The 13,763-nt window shown below is 44.4% G+C and overlaps 1 protein-coding gene across 2 annotated transcripts in view; it reads right to left on the reverse strand.

The window, feature by feature from the left end:
* Nucleotides 1–306: 306 nt before the first annotated feature.
* Nucleotides 307–13,763, reverse strand: part of kcnj5 (potassium inwardly rectifying channel subfamily J member 5) — a 77,162-nt gene continuing 63,705 nt past the window's right edge. Inside the window, exons 1-3 of one of the 2 annotated variants that reach the window (XM_059957329.1) lie at nt 12,024–12,053; nt 7,935–8,799; nt 307–858 (exon numbers count right to left, since the gene is read on the reverse strand). In XM_059957329.1, coding sequence (XP_059813312.1) covers nt 467–858; nt 7,935–8,799; nt 12,024–12,053 — 1,287 coding nt within the window. In that variant the 3' untranslated portion in view covers nt 307–466. Of the gene's footprint in view, nt 859–7,934; nt 8,912–12,023; nt 12,054–13,763 lie in introns of those variants that run through there. The other variant, XM_059957328.1, reaches the window with a different exon arrangement.

The raw sequence follows: 13,763 nt of genomic DNA on the forward strand, positions 1-13,763 counted from the left end.
CTACTGCTCTTGCAATATTATATTCTGCATTCCTTTTGCTACCTCGGTATAATTATGTGTGGCATAATCTGCCTGGATGGCATGCAGACACTGTATATGGGTACGTGTGATAATAATAAACCAATAACAATATCCCTGAATAAGGTTTCCGCTGTTTTCAGTATGAGCATGTTCAAATAGCTCTGTACTTTCCCTCTAATATATACTTTGTGCCAAGGGTAACTGCCCAAAGGCAAATATTACAGAGGTGCAACAGATGTAACAGCAATAAGCAGACTGCAATAGCATGAATGGTGATGTTTATTCTTTTATATACAAATGATACCAGCCCTCTAACTCTGATCCACACTGAACACCAGGGGCTAATACTGAGAATCTCCTTTACATATCTCAAATTCAGTCCTGCTTACATGGTTAATCACTTGTTTAACAGACAGCAGCAACTGGATGAACCGCACAGGCTACCCTAGAGTTTCTGTGCTTCTTCAAGGCCTTGTATAAATTGAGCTGAGAACCCTGTGCAGTATTCTGAGTCTTCAGCTGGGGAGAAAGGTTCTGACTCCTCTGCTTTGGCCATGGGGCTATTTGCTTTAAAGTCTTCTTCCTCTTCACCAGTATTGTTGGCTGCCACCTCATTGGGCAGGTTTGGCAAAGCTATCTCGGCCAAAGCTCGGCCTGCCCTCAGCATGTCAGCCAATTCTTTAGCACTGCAGCTCGGGGTGTTGGTTTCATAAGTCTCATGGAAGCTGTTGTAATCTACTTCATAGAAATCCTTCTCAAGAGTTAGCACTGGAGTGAACCGATGTCCCCAAAGAACTTCGGATTCTGAGTACGAGCTTCTGGCCTGACAGGTCATTCCTGTTGAGAAAGCACATTGGGTTAGGGGAATGCACAACGGCAGACACGAGTGTGACTTGTATACTATATGTGGTGATATGTACACGTTGCCAGGGTTCAGTTTGAACCCTCACTGCAAAAGTCAATGGTCTAGCACACAGTCATTGGTCACTAAGTTCCATACCAGACTGAGCTACTGCTGAATGCTGAAGGATGTGATTAAACTGGCACACACCCTGTGAACATAAAAATGCCCTGATCATTATTGGAAGGGCAGGGGATCTTTCCCTGGGGTGCTGGTCATTATTAGATCTTCAATGAACATCGCTTAACCTGCAGCTGTTTAGGGGAAGTTGCCCTGAAATAATCGTCCGCAGTGTTTACCACACAGCACATCAGTAACTACAACACAACAGCTGTTGAACCTCAGGGTTGTATATGGTGACATATATGTACTTTGATAATAAATTTATTTTGTACTTGTGATGAGCTTTGAAGTGCCCCCTGACTTGTCTCTGTTATCTTGTTCAGTTTTATTCTGTCTAGTTGAATAGTGTTCGCATTGGGTTGTTTCCCCGGTGCATGGTTTATGTTTGTGTTGTTGGTGATGGCAGTTATTGTTCATGGAAGTAGGACCTTCAGCCCAATCATTGACACAAGAGGTTCTGCAGATGCTGGAAAAGTTGAACAACACACACATGCTGGAAGAGCTCAGCAAGTCAGGCAGCACCTATGGAGAGGAATAAACAGTGAATGCTTTGGACCAAGACCCTTCATCAGGATTTGTGCCTGGTGCCCTTTAGTCCATCTTTTTCACACTGACAAGTGGGCACCCATCTTCCAGTACTTAACCCATAACCTTCCAGCTCCAAGTGATTCAAATGCTCATTCAGACACCTTTTGACTGATGAAAATGATCAGCACTTTCTGAGTGAAGAAGTCCCCCTCAAATCCCCTTTCCGAAACTTTTGCCCCTTAACCTAAATCTATGTCCTCTAATTTTATCCACCCTAATCAGGGAAAAAAGATTTGTGCAGTGTACCCTATCTACACCCCTTATAATTTTTATTGTATACCTCAATCATGTTCGCTCTTAACAGGATCCACTTCAGAACAGATCCAGTCCCTTCAACAGTTCTTCATAAATGAAATACTCCATCCCAGACAACATGCTGGTGAATTTCCTCTGCACCCTCATCAGTGGTATCACATCCTTCCTATACCCTGGTGACCAGAACTCCAGCTGACCAAGCATTTAGAAAGTTGAAGCGTAATTCGCTTAACAATGCCCTGATTGATGAAGTCCAATATTCTGTATGCATTCTTAATCACATTATCTACCGTGTTGCCACCTTCAACCATCTATGGACTTCTACTCCAAAGTCCCTCTGTTTCTAACGCTCCACCATTTATGATGTGTGTACCTGCCTCATTAGTGTTCCCAAATACATCACGTTTACCTGGTTTAAACTCCACCATCCATTTTTCAGCGCATTTAACTAACTCACCAATGTCTCTCTGAAGCTTGGTTCTACCTTTTGTAATATTAACAGCATTGCCAATCTTCATGTCATCTGGGAATTAATTGATCTTGTCTCGCACATCTGCATCCCAGCACTGAAATCACTAGTCACAGACATCTAATCACAAAACAACTCTCTACCATTGTCCTCTGTTTCCTATTGCCAAGCCAATTTTGGATCTGTTTTGCAAACCTGCTCTGGACCCTAATATTCTGAACCAGTCTTGTTATTGAATTCATGTAAATCACATCTACTGGCCTGTCCTCATTGATATGCATTGTTCCCTTTTCAAAGGTTTCCATCAAATTGGTCAGACAGGATGTGCCTTGACAAATCCATGCTGGCTGTCTCTGGATGTTCCCTGCCTTTCCATGTGATCATTAATCCTGTCCCTCAGAATTTGTTTCCAGTATCTTCTCTACCACTGATGCTAGGCTCACGGGTATGTAGTTACAGGGATGCCCTTCTTGAAAATGTGGACCTCGTTTACTGTCCTTCAGCCATCTGGCACATTGCTTGTTCCTGCGAAGTTTAAAAAATTCCATCCAGTCCTGCGAAATTACCCCCCTTACACCCACCAAGTGTCCTCCTGATTTATGGAAACCTGTACTAGACTTTCACCTTCCGCATTGCCGAATTCTCAAACTACAGAGTCAGTTTCCTATGTAAATATAGATGCAAAAGTATTAATTTAGGACCTCACCTATCCCTTCTGGCTCCACATACAGATTGCCATATTTTCCTTATGGGCTCCACTTTTATTTATTGAGATACAGTGTGAAACAGGCCCTTCCAGCCCTTTGATTTAACCCCTGATTTCACCTGAGCCTAATCATGGGATAATTTACAATGAACAATTAACCTACCAACCAGTATGTCTTTGGACTAGGGGAAGAAACCCATGCAATCACAAGGAGAACATACAAGCTCCTTACAGGCAACAACGGGAATTGAACTGGGGGCTCTGGTACCGTAAAGTGTTGTGCTAACACTGTGTCACCCCACTTTGCCCTTAGCATATTTATGGAATGTCTTTAGGTTTGCTTTAATTCCCGTTTGCCAGTGATTTTTTGTGACCCCTCTTTGTCTTCATATTTTTCCTTTCAAATGCTGTCCTGGACCTTCCTGGTCCTGAAGGGCTTTTGCTGTTATTAGTCGTAGATTCAGAGAGATTAATCAATTTGTACATGTGGAAACAGGCCACTTAGCCCAACTTGTTCATGCTGAGTAAACTTCCAAATTAAGCTAATCCTATTTGCCCACATTTAGCCCATACTCTTCCAAACGTTTCCTACCAACGTACCTGCCCAAATGTAGTTACACCTGTCTTTACAATTTCTTTTAGTAGCTTGTTCCATATATCTCCACCCTCTGTGTGAAAAACCTGCCCTTCAGATTAGTTCCCTATACCTGTCAAATTTTTCTTTTTTGCAACTTTTTCCTTAAACACATTCTCGTTTAGGATATTCTCTCTCAATACTGAAGTAATGCAATCCTTGACTAACAATGCAATACCTCTTGCCTTTCGCTTACATTTACAGGGAAAGTGCAGTGCAGGTAGACAGTCACAACGGGATAGATTGTGAGATCAAGAATCATGCTAGAGAAACGTTCAATCATCTTATAACAGCAGGATAGAAGCTGTCCTTGAGCCTGGTGATACGTGCTTTAAGGCTTTTGTATTTTCTGCGCAATAGGAGGGGAGAGAAGAGAGGGCATCTGGGTTGGTTGAGGTCTTTAGCTGCCTTACTGAGGCAGAGAGGTGTAGGCAGAACCTGTGGCAGGGAGGCGGGTTTCTGTGAAGTGCTGAGATGTGTCCACAAGTCTCTGAGGTTTCTTGTGGTTACAGCAAAAGCTGTTAGAATACCAGGTCATGATGCATCCGGATAGGTAGCTTTCTATGGTGCATCGATAAAAATTGGTAAGGGCCAAAGGGGATATGACAAATTTCTTTAGCCTCCTGAGGAACTGGAGGCATTGGTGAGCTTTCATGGCCATGGTGTCAAGATGCTTGGACCAGGTCAGGCTATTGGTGATGTTCACTCTTAGGAACTTGGAACGCTTAACCCTCTTGACCTCGGCATCATTGATGTAAACCCCCTTCCTGAAGTCAATGACCATTGACACTCACGGGCAGTAATAATGCCTGAGAATGCCAAGGGTAAAGTTTTGTTCTCTTGTTAAAGAGGGTCACTGCCTGACACACATGTGACGTGGATATTATTTGCATTTATCAGCCCATGTCTAAATGTTGTCAGTTCTTGTTCAAAGCGGGAATGAGCTGCTACAATGTGCAGGAATTGTATATTGTGGCATCCTCAGTAAACATCCCAGTCCTGACATTGTGATGGAAGGAGGACTGTTGATAAAAAGAGTTGGGTCTAGGATGCTGCCCTGAGGCCGAGATGCCTCAGAAGTGAGATCAACACACACAAAATGCTGGAGGAACTCAGCAGGCCAAGCAGCATCTATGGAAAAAAGTACGGGCTGAAACATCGACTGTACTCTTTTCCAAAGATGCTGCCTGGCCTGCTGAGTTCCTCCAGCATTGTGTATGTTGCTCGGATTTCCAGCATCTGCAGATTTTCTCTTCTTTGGTAGTGAGATGATTGGTTCTGCAACCAAAACATCCCAAGTCATTTATGGGATGGAAGCAAGCAATGCCTGCGAGGCTATTCCTAACTGAGAGGATGGGGATGAGCTGCCTTCTTGATACACTGCAATCCTTGTTGTCCAGGCATTTCCAAGGGCCTGTTGTGTAGTGTTGTAGCGTTTAGGCCAGTGATAAAGAAGGAAGGATGATACATTAAGGAGTCTGGATGGTGTGTGGACAGATGCTTTTTTCCATGTACCTGCTCCTTTAGTTTTTCCAGGTGGCAGAGCGTGCAGGTGCTGGAAGGTGCTGTCAAAGAAGTCCTGATGGACTGCCGGAGTGATTCTGTTGATGGTCACCTCTGTTGTCAGCTGGCACCAGTGATGGAGGAGTGAACATTTAATATGGTGGATGAAGAGCAGATCAAACAGGCAGCTTTGTTATGGATGGTGCTGAGCCATTAGGTGGGAGTGCCATGGGGGGAAACATTCTCTCAGAGAGGACAGTATCCCGTCACAGACCTGGTGTGGCTGTGGATGGTGTGGGGGTTTTGAGTAGGGATCTGTCTTGTGTTGTATTAAATGTGATTCAAGCTGGTGAAGTATTGTTCTGGCTCCCACTGACAAACTTTATTTACATCACTGACCATGCCAGTGTTTACTGAGCATCCCTCTTTGCTTCTGAACTGAGGAGGCATTTAAGGGTTAGCTAGTTCCAGTGAAAGGTCATCACCCTGAAAGATGAACCTTGCTTCTCTCCCCACAGAGACTGACTGACCTGTGACGTACTTCCAGCATTTCTGTACCAAAGAGTCAACCACAATAGTCTGGAGTCACGTGTAGACCAGATGAGGTCATTTCATGGCATCAAGGAAACCAACTAAGGGCCTGGAGGTGGCACTGTAGTTAGGCAGCATGTTCCAGCATCCCAGCACCTGGAAATGAACTGGGTGGTGGCAGGGAGGAATGGACAGGCTCTGGGCTGACCACGGCAGCAGCTGAAGCAGACAGCCACTGTAAGACTGGGAAGTGCTGGGAGAGGATCAAGAGCTTTCAAAGTGGCAGTTCAGTAACAAAGTGATCAGCAGGGGGGTGGCAGCTGCTGTGGTCTGCAGATGCCAGGCCTCTGAGAACAACTGCACCCTGAGTACAATTATTCCACATTCCATCCGGGACTGCGGCTGAACTGTGTTTGTAGGGAGATTGGTATCGAATGATTATAAGGAGCTAAACTGGACTCTGCCTTCACTTCTCACTGCCTTGTTGAAGCATCCAACATAATCAAACCCACCGACCGCAGCCATTCTCACTTCTCCCTCTCTCATCAGGCAAAAGATACAAAAACCAGAAAGCATGTACCACCAGGCTCAGGGGCAGCTTCTATCCCATTCGTGTAAGGCAATTGAATGGTTTCCTAGTACATTAAACTGGACTCATAACCTCACAATTTACCTTGTTATGGCTTAATATTATCTGCCTGCATTGCACTCTCTCTGTAACTGTTACACCTTACTCTGCTTTCTGTTATTGTTTTACCTTGGTCTACCTCAACGCACTGTGATAATGAATTAATAGAACTGGATGGCATTTCTGTCAGATGAGGATGTTCTGCTCAGAAGGAGGGCAGAGGGTTCCAGTGACCTGCCACCTATTTCTGGTGCGCATGAAACAATGCCCAGGTAATTAGAGATCAGTAACACTGGGTATTTGCTTGCCCCTGAACACAGAGCAGTGTTGGTAAGCTGTGTCTGTGCCAGTATAACTGATGCAGTCCTTTACTTGTTTCCAGGCTAATGCATTCCCTCAATTACTGCAGCACTGCTCAAAGTACCTGACCTTTCGGAGCCATGCATAATTGTTCTTCACTCCGATTATTTGACTGATTTACATCTGCAGAGAAAAAGGACCCGAAGTGCAAATGATGGGAACCTGAAATAAACGCGGAAAATGCTGGAAACACTCAGCAGGTCAGACAGTATCTGTGGAGAGAGAAACACAGTTGATGTGTCAGATCAATTACCCTTGGTTTAAAATCATATCCTGATGGTGGGTCATTGGTCTGAAACGTGAACTCTGTATCACCCTGACCCGTGGAGGATCTGTGTCAGTTTTTCAGAAAGAAGGACTTGCATTTGCGCAGCACTTAAACAACTCCAGCAAACGGGACAGACAGTGAAGAAGCTCAGTGGTGCCACTCCCCGGGAATGTATACGAGTAGTGCATAGATTCCTGCCCTGGGGCCTTCGGGAAGACAGGAACTTGCTCCCTGGGAAGGGATGGGGTGGGAGCGGTTGTGCGCAGTTAGGGGAAGGAACTGGACCTTCCAGTCCGATCCGAAGAGTGATCTGCTCTATTGAGAAGACAAGGAGATCACTGGCTTCAATGTGTACATCCGGCAATCTGCAAATTGAGTGAGGAATCACTGATCATTTTGTAACGGGCCATACCTGCAGAGCAGGGATGCTATATACGCCAGAACTCCAGCAACGTTTCTGCTCTGGGTTGACTATTCCTCCTGCCCTCACAAGGAACCACCCTGTTCCCCTCCACTGAAACAGCATAAGCCTCTGTTCTCCCAGTTCCTTTATGCTTGCGTCAGGATTCAAGTGGAACCTCCATCCATGGGGCAGATGGCATGTTGCATGCTGACTTGTGACAAGTGAGACTGATGTAGTTTAGGGAATGCTGGAATTGGCTAACATTCACCTCCCTGGACGTTCCACCTCCACTGACTCTTTAGGGCTTATTTATTGATTTTATTTAATAATACAGCACAGAATAGGCTCTTCTGGCCCTTTGAGCCAAGCTGCCCCAGCAAACCCACAATCCTGATTAACCCTAACCTAATCACAGGACAATTTACAATGACCAATGAACCTATCTGGCTCGTGGCACACTGTACCCACACTTCCCTACCAACCAAAGCTGGGTGGCCTCGACTCTGGAAACCTGCCAAGGAAACACATTAAATTTAGACTCTACCTGTTGCTTCCACCATGCCTTCAAGGATCACAACAATCTCAAAGTCTTCCTGCTCCAGCTGACTTCGGTTCATCTCCCAGAAAGGGCTTTTCTCGTTTATTTCATGAGAAATGATCAGTGGGGACACCAGGAAGAGGCGATCATCTCCAGTGTCAAAGCCCACATTGATGTCAGTCTGGTTCAGGGGGATGAACTCGCCCTCTTTGGTCTGTCTGGATTTGATGAGCTTGGCTCGAATGGAAGCCTCCACAATGTGCGAGTTGCGAAGATCTCCAACTCGGAACATGAGACACAGCTTCTCGTCTCGGATGGAGATCACTGCGCGGTGCGAAAACATCAGCGTCTCAGCCCGGTTCTTTGGCTGAGAGATCTTCACAAACATACACCCTACCATTAGGGCGTTAACAATGGATCCCAAGATTGCCTGGATCAAGAGCAAGATAATCCCTTCCGGGCACTTCTCTGTTATAACTCTGTGTCCGTAGCCAATAGTTGTTTCAGTTTCGATTGAAAACAAAAAGGCTGACACAAACCCATTCAAATTATCCACACACGGGGTCCATGTTGGGTCTCCCAGATGGTCCAAATCTCCTCGGATATAGGCTATCAACCACCAAATGAAGCCAAAGAATAGCCAGGTAACAGTAAAGACCAAGGTGAAGATTAAGAGGTTAAACCGCCACTTGAGATCCACCAGAGTGGTGAACAGGTCACTGAAGTATCGATAGGTCTCCTGCACATTCCCATGATGGACGTTACATTTCCCATCCTTGTCAACGTACCTCTGCTTGAGTTTCTTTGGCTCGGTGAGGAGCCTGGTCCTGTCTGTGGCTAACACACTGTCACGTGCTTGTTTCGGCAACTTCTTAGCTTCTCTTATTGTTGCCTGAATGTCCATGTCCTTGTTGGGGAGGATTCGAGAATCTCCTGCCATTTTGTAGTTACTACAACGCCTGATTGCACCTCAATATGAAAACCTGAAATAAAGAATCAATTCTTGTCTGTAAAATTGTACAGCAGCAGAACATGTTGACAAAACTTTACCAAAGTCAGTCTGATTAGGGCCATTTCCTGGGGAGGTGAGATTACTAGGGTGGAACACTTTGGATCAATTTTTTTGTGGAGGACAGAGAAGGCTTGATGACTTTCCATTTTACTATTGCATCAGCCCAGTACCCAACCCATCTGATTTCAGTTCAGTCTTCAACACCATCATCCCTGAACTTCTGCAAGAGAACCTCTCCAAATTTAATGTACCTGTCATGACCCCTGCAGGCCTTCGTAGCAAGCTATGGAGTGTTAGGCTTCTAGGTTTTTTGAGCACCTGTACTAACTCACTGTTGTATTAAGTTGAGTAGTTAAGCCCTCGTGCTTTCTGTTTAATCTTGTCGAGTTAATTGTGACGGGCATAGGTTTTCTGTTTTTGATGTTTATTTCTTTTGGACTCTTGATTAGCACTGTTAGCAGAGTCCTTGTGTTGAGAATTATTTGTCTCACAATGCCGCTCAGTCGGTTTACAGATGCTCTGTATAACCTCTCGTTTCCATCTTGACATGGGGAGTCTGCCATTCCCCCTCACCTGGCCTGAGTCTTTGCCAGCACACACTGTCACAGAAGGACCCCAACATCAATGGACCCAGCTTGGAAATCAGTTGGCTGGAGGCATGGATGCCTTTTTTCTCACCTTGTGTCCCGTGCCTACATTCCACGTGCCCTGAGTCTACGTTCCATAAGACCATAAGATATAGGGGCAGAATTAGGCCATTTGGTCCACCGTGCTTGCTTCGCCATTTCATCATGGCCGATCCATTTCCTCTCTCTGCCCCAATCTCATGCCTTCCCCCCGTATCCCCTCATGCCCTGACAAAACAAGAATCTATCAACCTCTGCCTTAAAGGTACATAAAGAATTGGCCTCCACTGCTGCTTGTGGCAATGTATTCCATAGATACACCACTCTCTGGCTAAAGAAATTCCTCCTCATCTCCGTTCTAAAAGGATGCCCCTCTATTCTGAGACTGAGACTGAGATTCTCCCACCACAGGAAACATCCTCTCCATATTCACTCTATCAAGGCCTTTCACCACTTGATAGGTTTCAATGAGGTCACCCTTCATTCTTCTGAATTCCATTGAATACAGACCCGGAGCCATCAAACACTCTTCATATAACAAACCTTTCAACCCTGGAATAATTTTCATGAACCTTCTTTGAACCCTCTTCAATGTCAACACATCCTTTCTAAGATGAGGGGCCCAATACTGCTCACAATACTCCAAGTGAGGCCTCACCAGTGCTTTATAAAGTCTCAACTTTACATCCTTGCTTTTATATTCTAGTCCTCTTGAAGTGAATGCCAACGTTGCATTTGCCTTCCTCACCACAGACTCAACCTGCAAATTAACCTTCAGGGATCCTGCACAAGGACTCCTAAGTCCTTTAGTGCCTCAGAGTTTTGTATTTTCCCTCCATTTAGAAAATAGTCAGCCCTTTTATTTCTTCTACTAAAGTGCATGACCATGCACTTCTCAACCTGCTACTTCTTTGCTTATTCTCCTAATCTAAGTCCTTCTGTAACCTTTCTACTTCCTCAAAACTACCTGCCCTTCCACCTATCTTTGTATCGTCCGCAAACCTTGCAAAAAAGCCATCAATTCCTTCATCCAAGTTATTCACATATAATGAAAAAAGAATCAGTCCCAACATAGACCCCCGTGGAACACCACTAGTCACCGGCAGCTAACTAGAAAAGACTCCCATTTATTCCCACCCTTTACCTCCTGCCAATCAGCCACTGCTTTATCCATGCTGGAATCTTTCCTGTAATACCATGTAGCTTGTTAAGCAGCCTCATGTGTAGCACTTTGTCAAAGACCTTCTGAAAACCCAAGTTCACAGCATCAACTGATTTTCCTTTGTCTATCCCACTTGTTGTTTCTTCAAAGAATTCAAAAAGATTTGTCAGGCAAGATTTTCCCTTGAGGAAACTATGCTGACCACGGCCTATTTTATCATGTGCCTCCAAGTACCCCGAAACCACATCCTTAGCAATCAGCTCCAACATCTTCCCAACCACTGAGGTCAGACAAACTGGCCAATAATTTCCTTTCTTCAGTCTCTCTCCCTTTCTGAAGAGTGGAGTGACATTTGCAATTTTCCAGTCCCTGGAACCATTCCAGAATCCAGTGATTCTTGAAATGTCTCCAAATTCTCTTCAGCCACCTCTTTCAGAACTCTGGGGTGTATGCTATCTGGTCCTAGTGACTTATCCACCTTCAGACCTTTCAGTTTCCCCAAAACATTCCGCTTATTAATAGTAACTTCGGACATTTCATGACACTTGGAACCACCACCAGACTGCTAGTGTCTTCCACAGTGAAGACTGATGCAAAATATTTATTCAGTTCATCTGCCATTTCATTGCCCCTCATTACGACCTCTCTGGCATTGTTTTCCAGTGGTCCAATATCCACTCTCACCTCTCTTTTACAATTTATGTATCTGAAAAAACTTTTGATTACTCTTTAATATTATTAGCTAGCTCACTTTTGTATTCCATCTTTACTCTCTTAATGTCTTTTTAGATGCCTTCTGTTGGTTTTTAAAAGCTTCCCAATCCTCTAACTTGCCACTAATTTTTGCTTCATTTTTTGCCCTCTCTTTGGCTTTTATGTTGGGTTTGTCTTCTCTTGTTAGTCACGGTTGTGTCATCTTGCCTTTAGAATACTTCTTCCTCTTTGGGATGTATATATCCTATCCCTTCCAAATTGCTTACAGAAATTCCAGCCATTGCTGCTCTGCCGTCATCCCTGCCAGTGTTCTTTTCCAATCAATTCTGGCCAACTCCTCTCTTGTGCCCCTTTACTCCACTATAATACTGATACATATGACTTTAGCTTCCCCTTCTCGAATTTAGGGTGAATTTGATCATTTGTCCCTGAGGGTTCTTTTACGTTAAAGTCTTTAATCAATTCTGGTTCAATGCACAACACCCAGTCCAAAATAGCTGACCCCCTAGTGGGCTCAACCATGAGCTGCTCTAAAAAGCCATCTCATAGGCACTCTAGAAATTTCCCCTCTTGGATCCAGCACCAACCTGATTTTCCCAGTCTACATGCATATTGAAATTCCCCGTGACTATTGTAACATTGTCCTTTTGGCATGCATTTTCTATCTCCCATTGTAATTTGCAGATGACATCCTTACTACTGTTTGGGGTCTGTATATAACACCCATCAGGGTCTTTTCACCCTTGCAGTGCCTTCGCTCTGTCTACAATGATTCAACAACTTCTGGCTCCATATCTCCTCTTTATAATGATTTGGTTTCATTTTTAACCAACAGAGCACCACTGCCCCCTCTGCCTTTATGCCTGTCGTTTTATTACAATGTGTATCCTTGGACTTTCAGCTCCCAGCGATAATCTTCTCTTAGCCAAGATTCAGTGATACCTACAATATCTTAAATGCCAATCTGTAACCGTGCTACAAGTTTATCTACCTTATTCTGTATACTGCATGCATTCAAATATAACACCTTCAGTCCTGTACTCACCCTTTTCGATTTTGTCCACCTTTTACGTTGCAACTCATCCTACTGACTGCATTTTTGCCCTATCAACAGCCTCTCCTTGCTAGCAGTCTCACTACACATTGCATTTGTTTGAAAACCAACTACCTCATCTTCAGCGTTATCATTCCAGTTCCTATCACTCCATCAAATTTGCTTAAACCCAGCCGAACAACTCTAGCCAACCTGCCCAGAAGGATATTGGTTCCCATCGGGTTCAGGTGTATCCCATCCCTTTTGTACAGGTCATACCTCCCCCAGAAGATGCCCCAATGATCCACAAATCTGAACCTCTTCCCCCTGTACCATTTCTTAAGCCACACATTCACCTGCCAAATCATCCCATTCTTACCCTCACTGGCATGTGGCACAAGCAGCAATCCAGCGATTACTACCCAGGAGGTCCTGTTTTCAGCTTTCTACCTGGCTCCCTAAAATCTCTCTTCAGGACCTCCTCACCTTGTCTGCATATATTATTGATGCCAGTATGTACCAAGACATCTGGCTGCTGACCCTTACCCTTGAGAAAGCCATGGACCCGATCCAAGGCATCCCTGGCCCCAGTACCAGGGAGGCAACATACCATCTGGGTGTCTCTATTGCGCTCATAGCTTCTCTAGAATAGACTGGATGAGCTTCTCCAGTATATGTTGAAGACTTTTTCTGAGCTCCTCTGGGTTGACAAGGTTCATAAGGACTCCCATGGTATTCAAAGTTTCCGAGCTACATGCAAGGCTTCCGAGCGATGTGAAATGTTTATGATCTATATGCAACATTCTCTTCCCAAGCTAGTTGCAATATTTATGAGCTACTTGCAGTATTTCCGAGCTACGTATGATCCCGAGCTATTAGCAATGTTTACGATCTATATGCAGTGTTTCCAAGTTAATTGCAATATTTCTGAGCTCTTTGCAATGCTTCCGATCCATATGCAATATTTCTGAGGTATTTGCAATGTTTCCAAACTATTTGCAATGTTTCCGAGCTATTTGCAATGTTTCCGAGCTATTTGCAATGTTTCCGATCTATTTGCAAAGTTTCTGCGCTAAATGCAATTTTTCCGAGCTAAAATGCAAAGTTTCTGGTCTGAGCTATTTGCAATGCCTTGGAATTATATGCACAATGTTTCTGAGCTATTTGCAATTTTTCAGAGCTAAATGCAATGTTTCCAAACTATATGCAATGCTCCCAAGTTATATGCGCAACGCTCCCCAGTGTTTTCAAGTTATATGCGCAATATTTCCAAGCTATGCACAACGTT

This window comes from Hypanus sabinus, chromosome X2 (assembly GCF_030144855.1).
Source record: "Hypanus sabinus isolate sHypSab1 chromosome X2, sHypSab1.hap1, whole genome shotgun sequence".
Taxonomy (NCBI): Eukaryota; Metazoa; Chordata; class Chondrichthyes; order Myliobatiformes; family Dasyatidae; genus Hypanus; species Hypanus sabinus.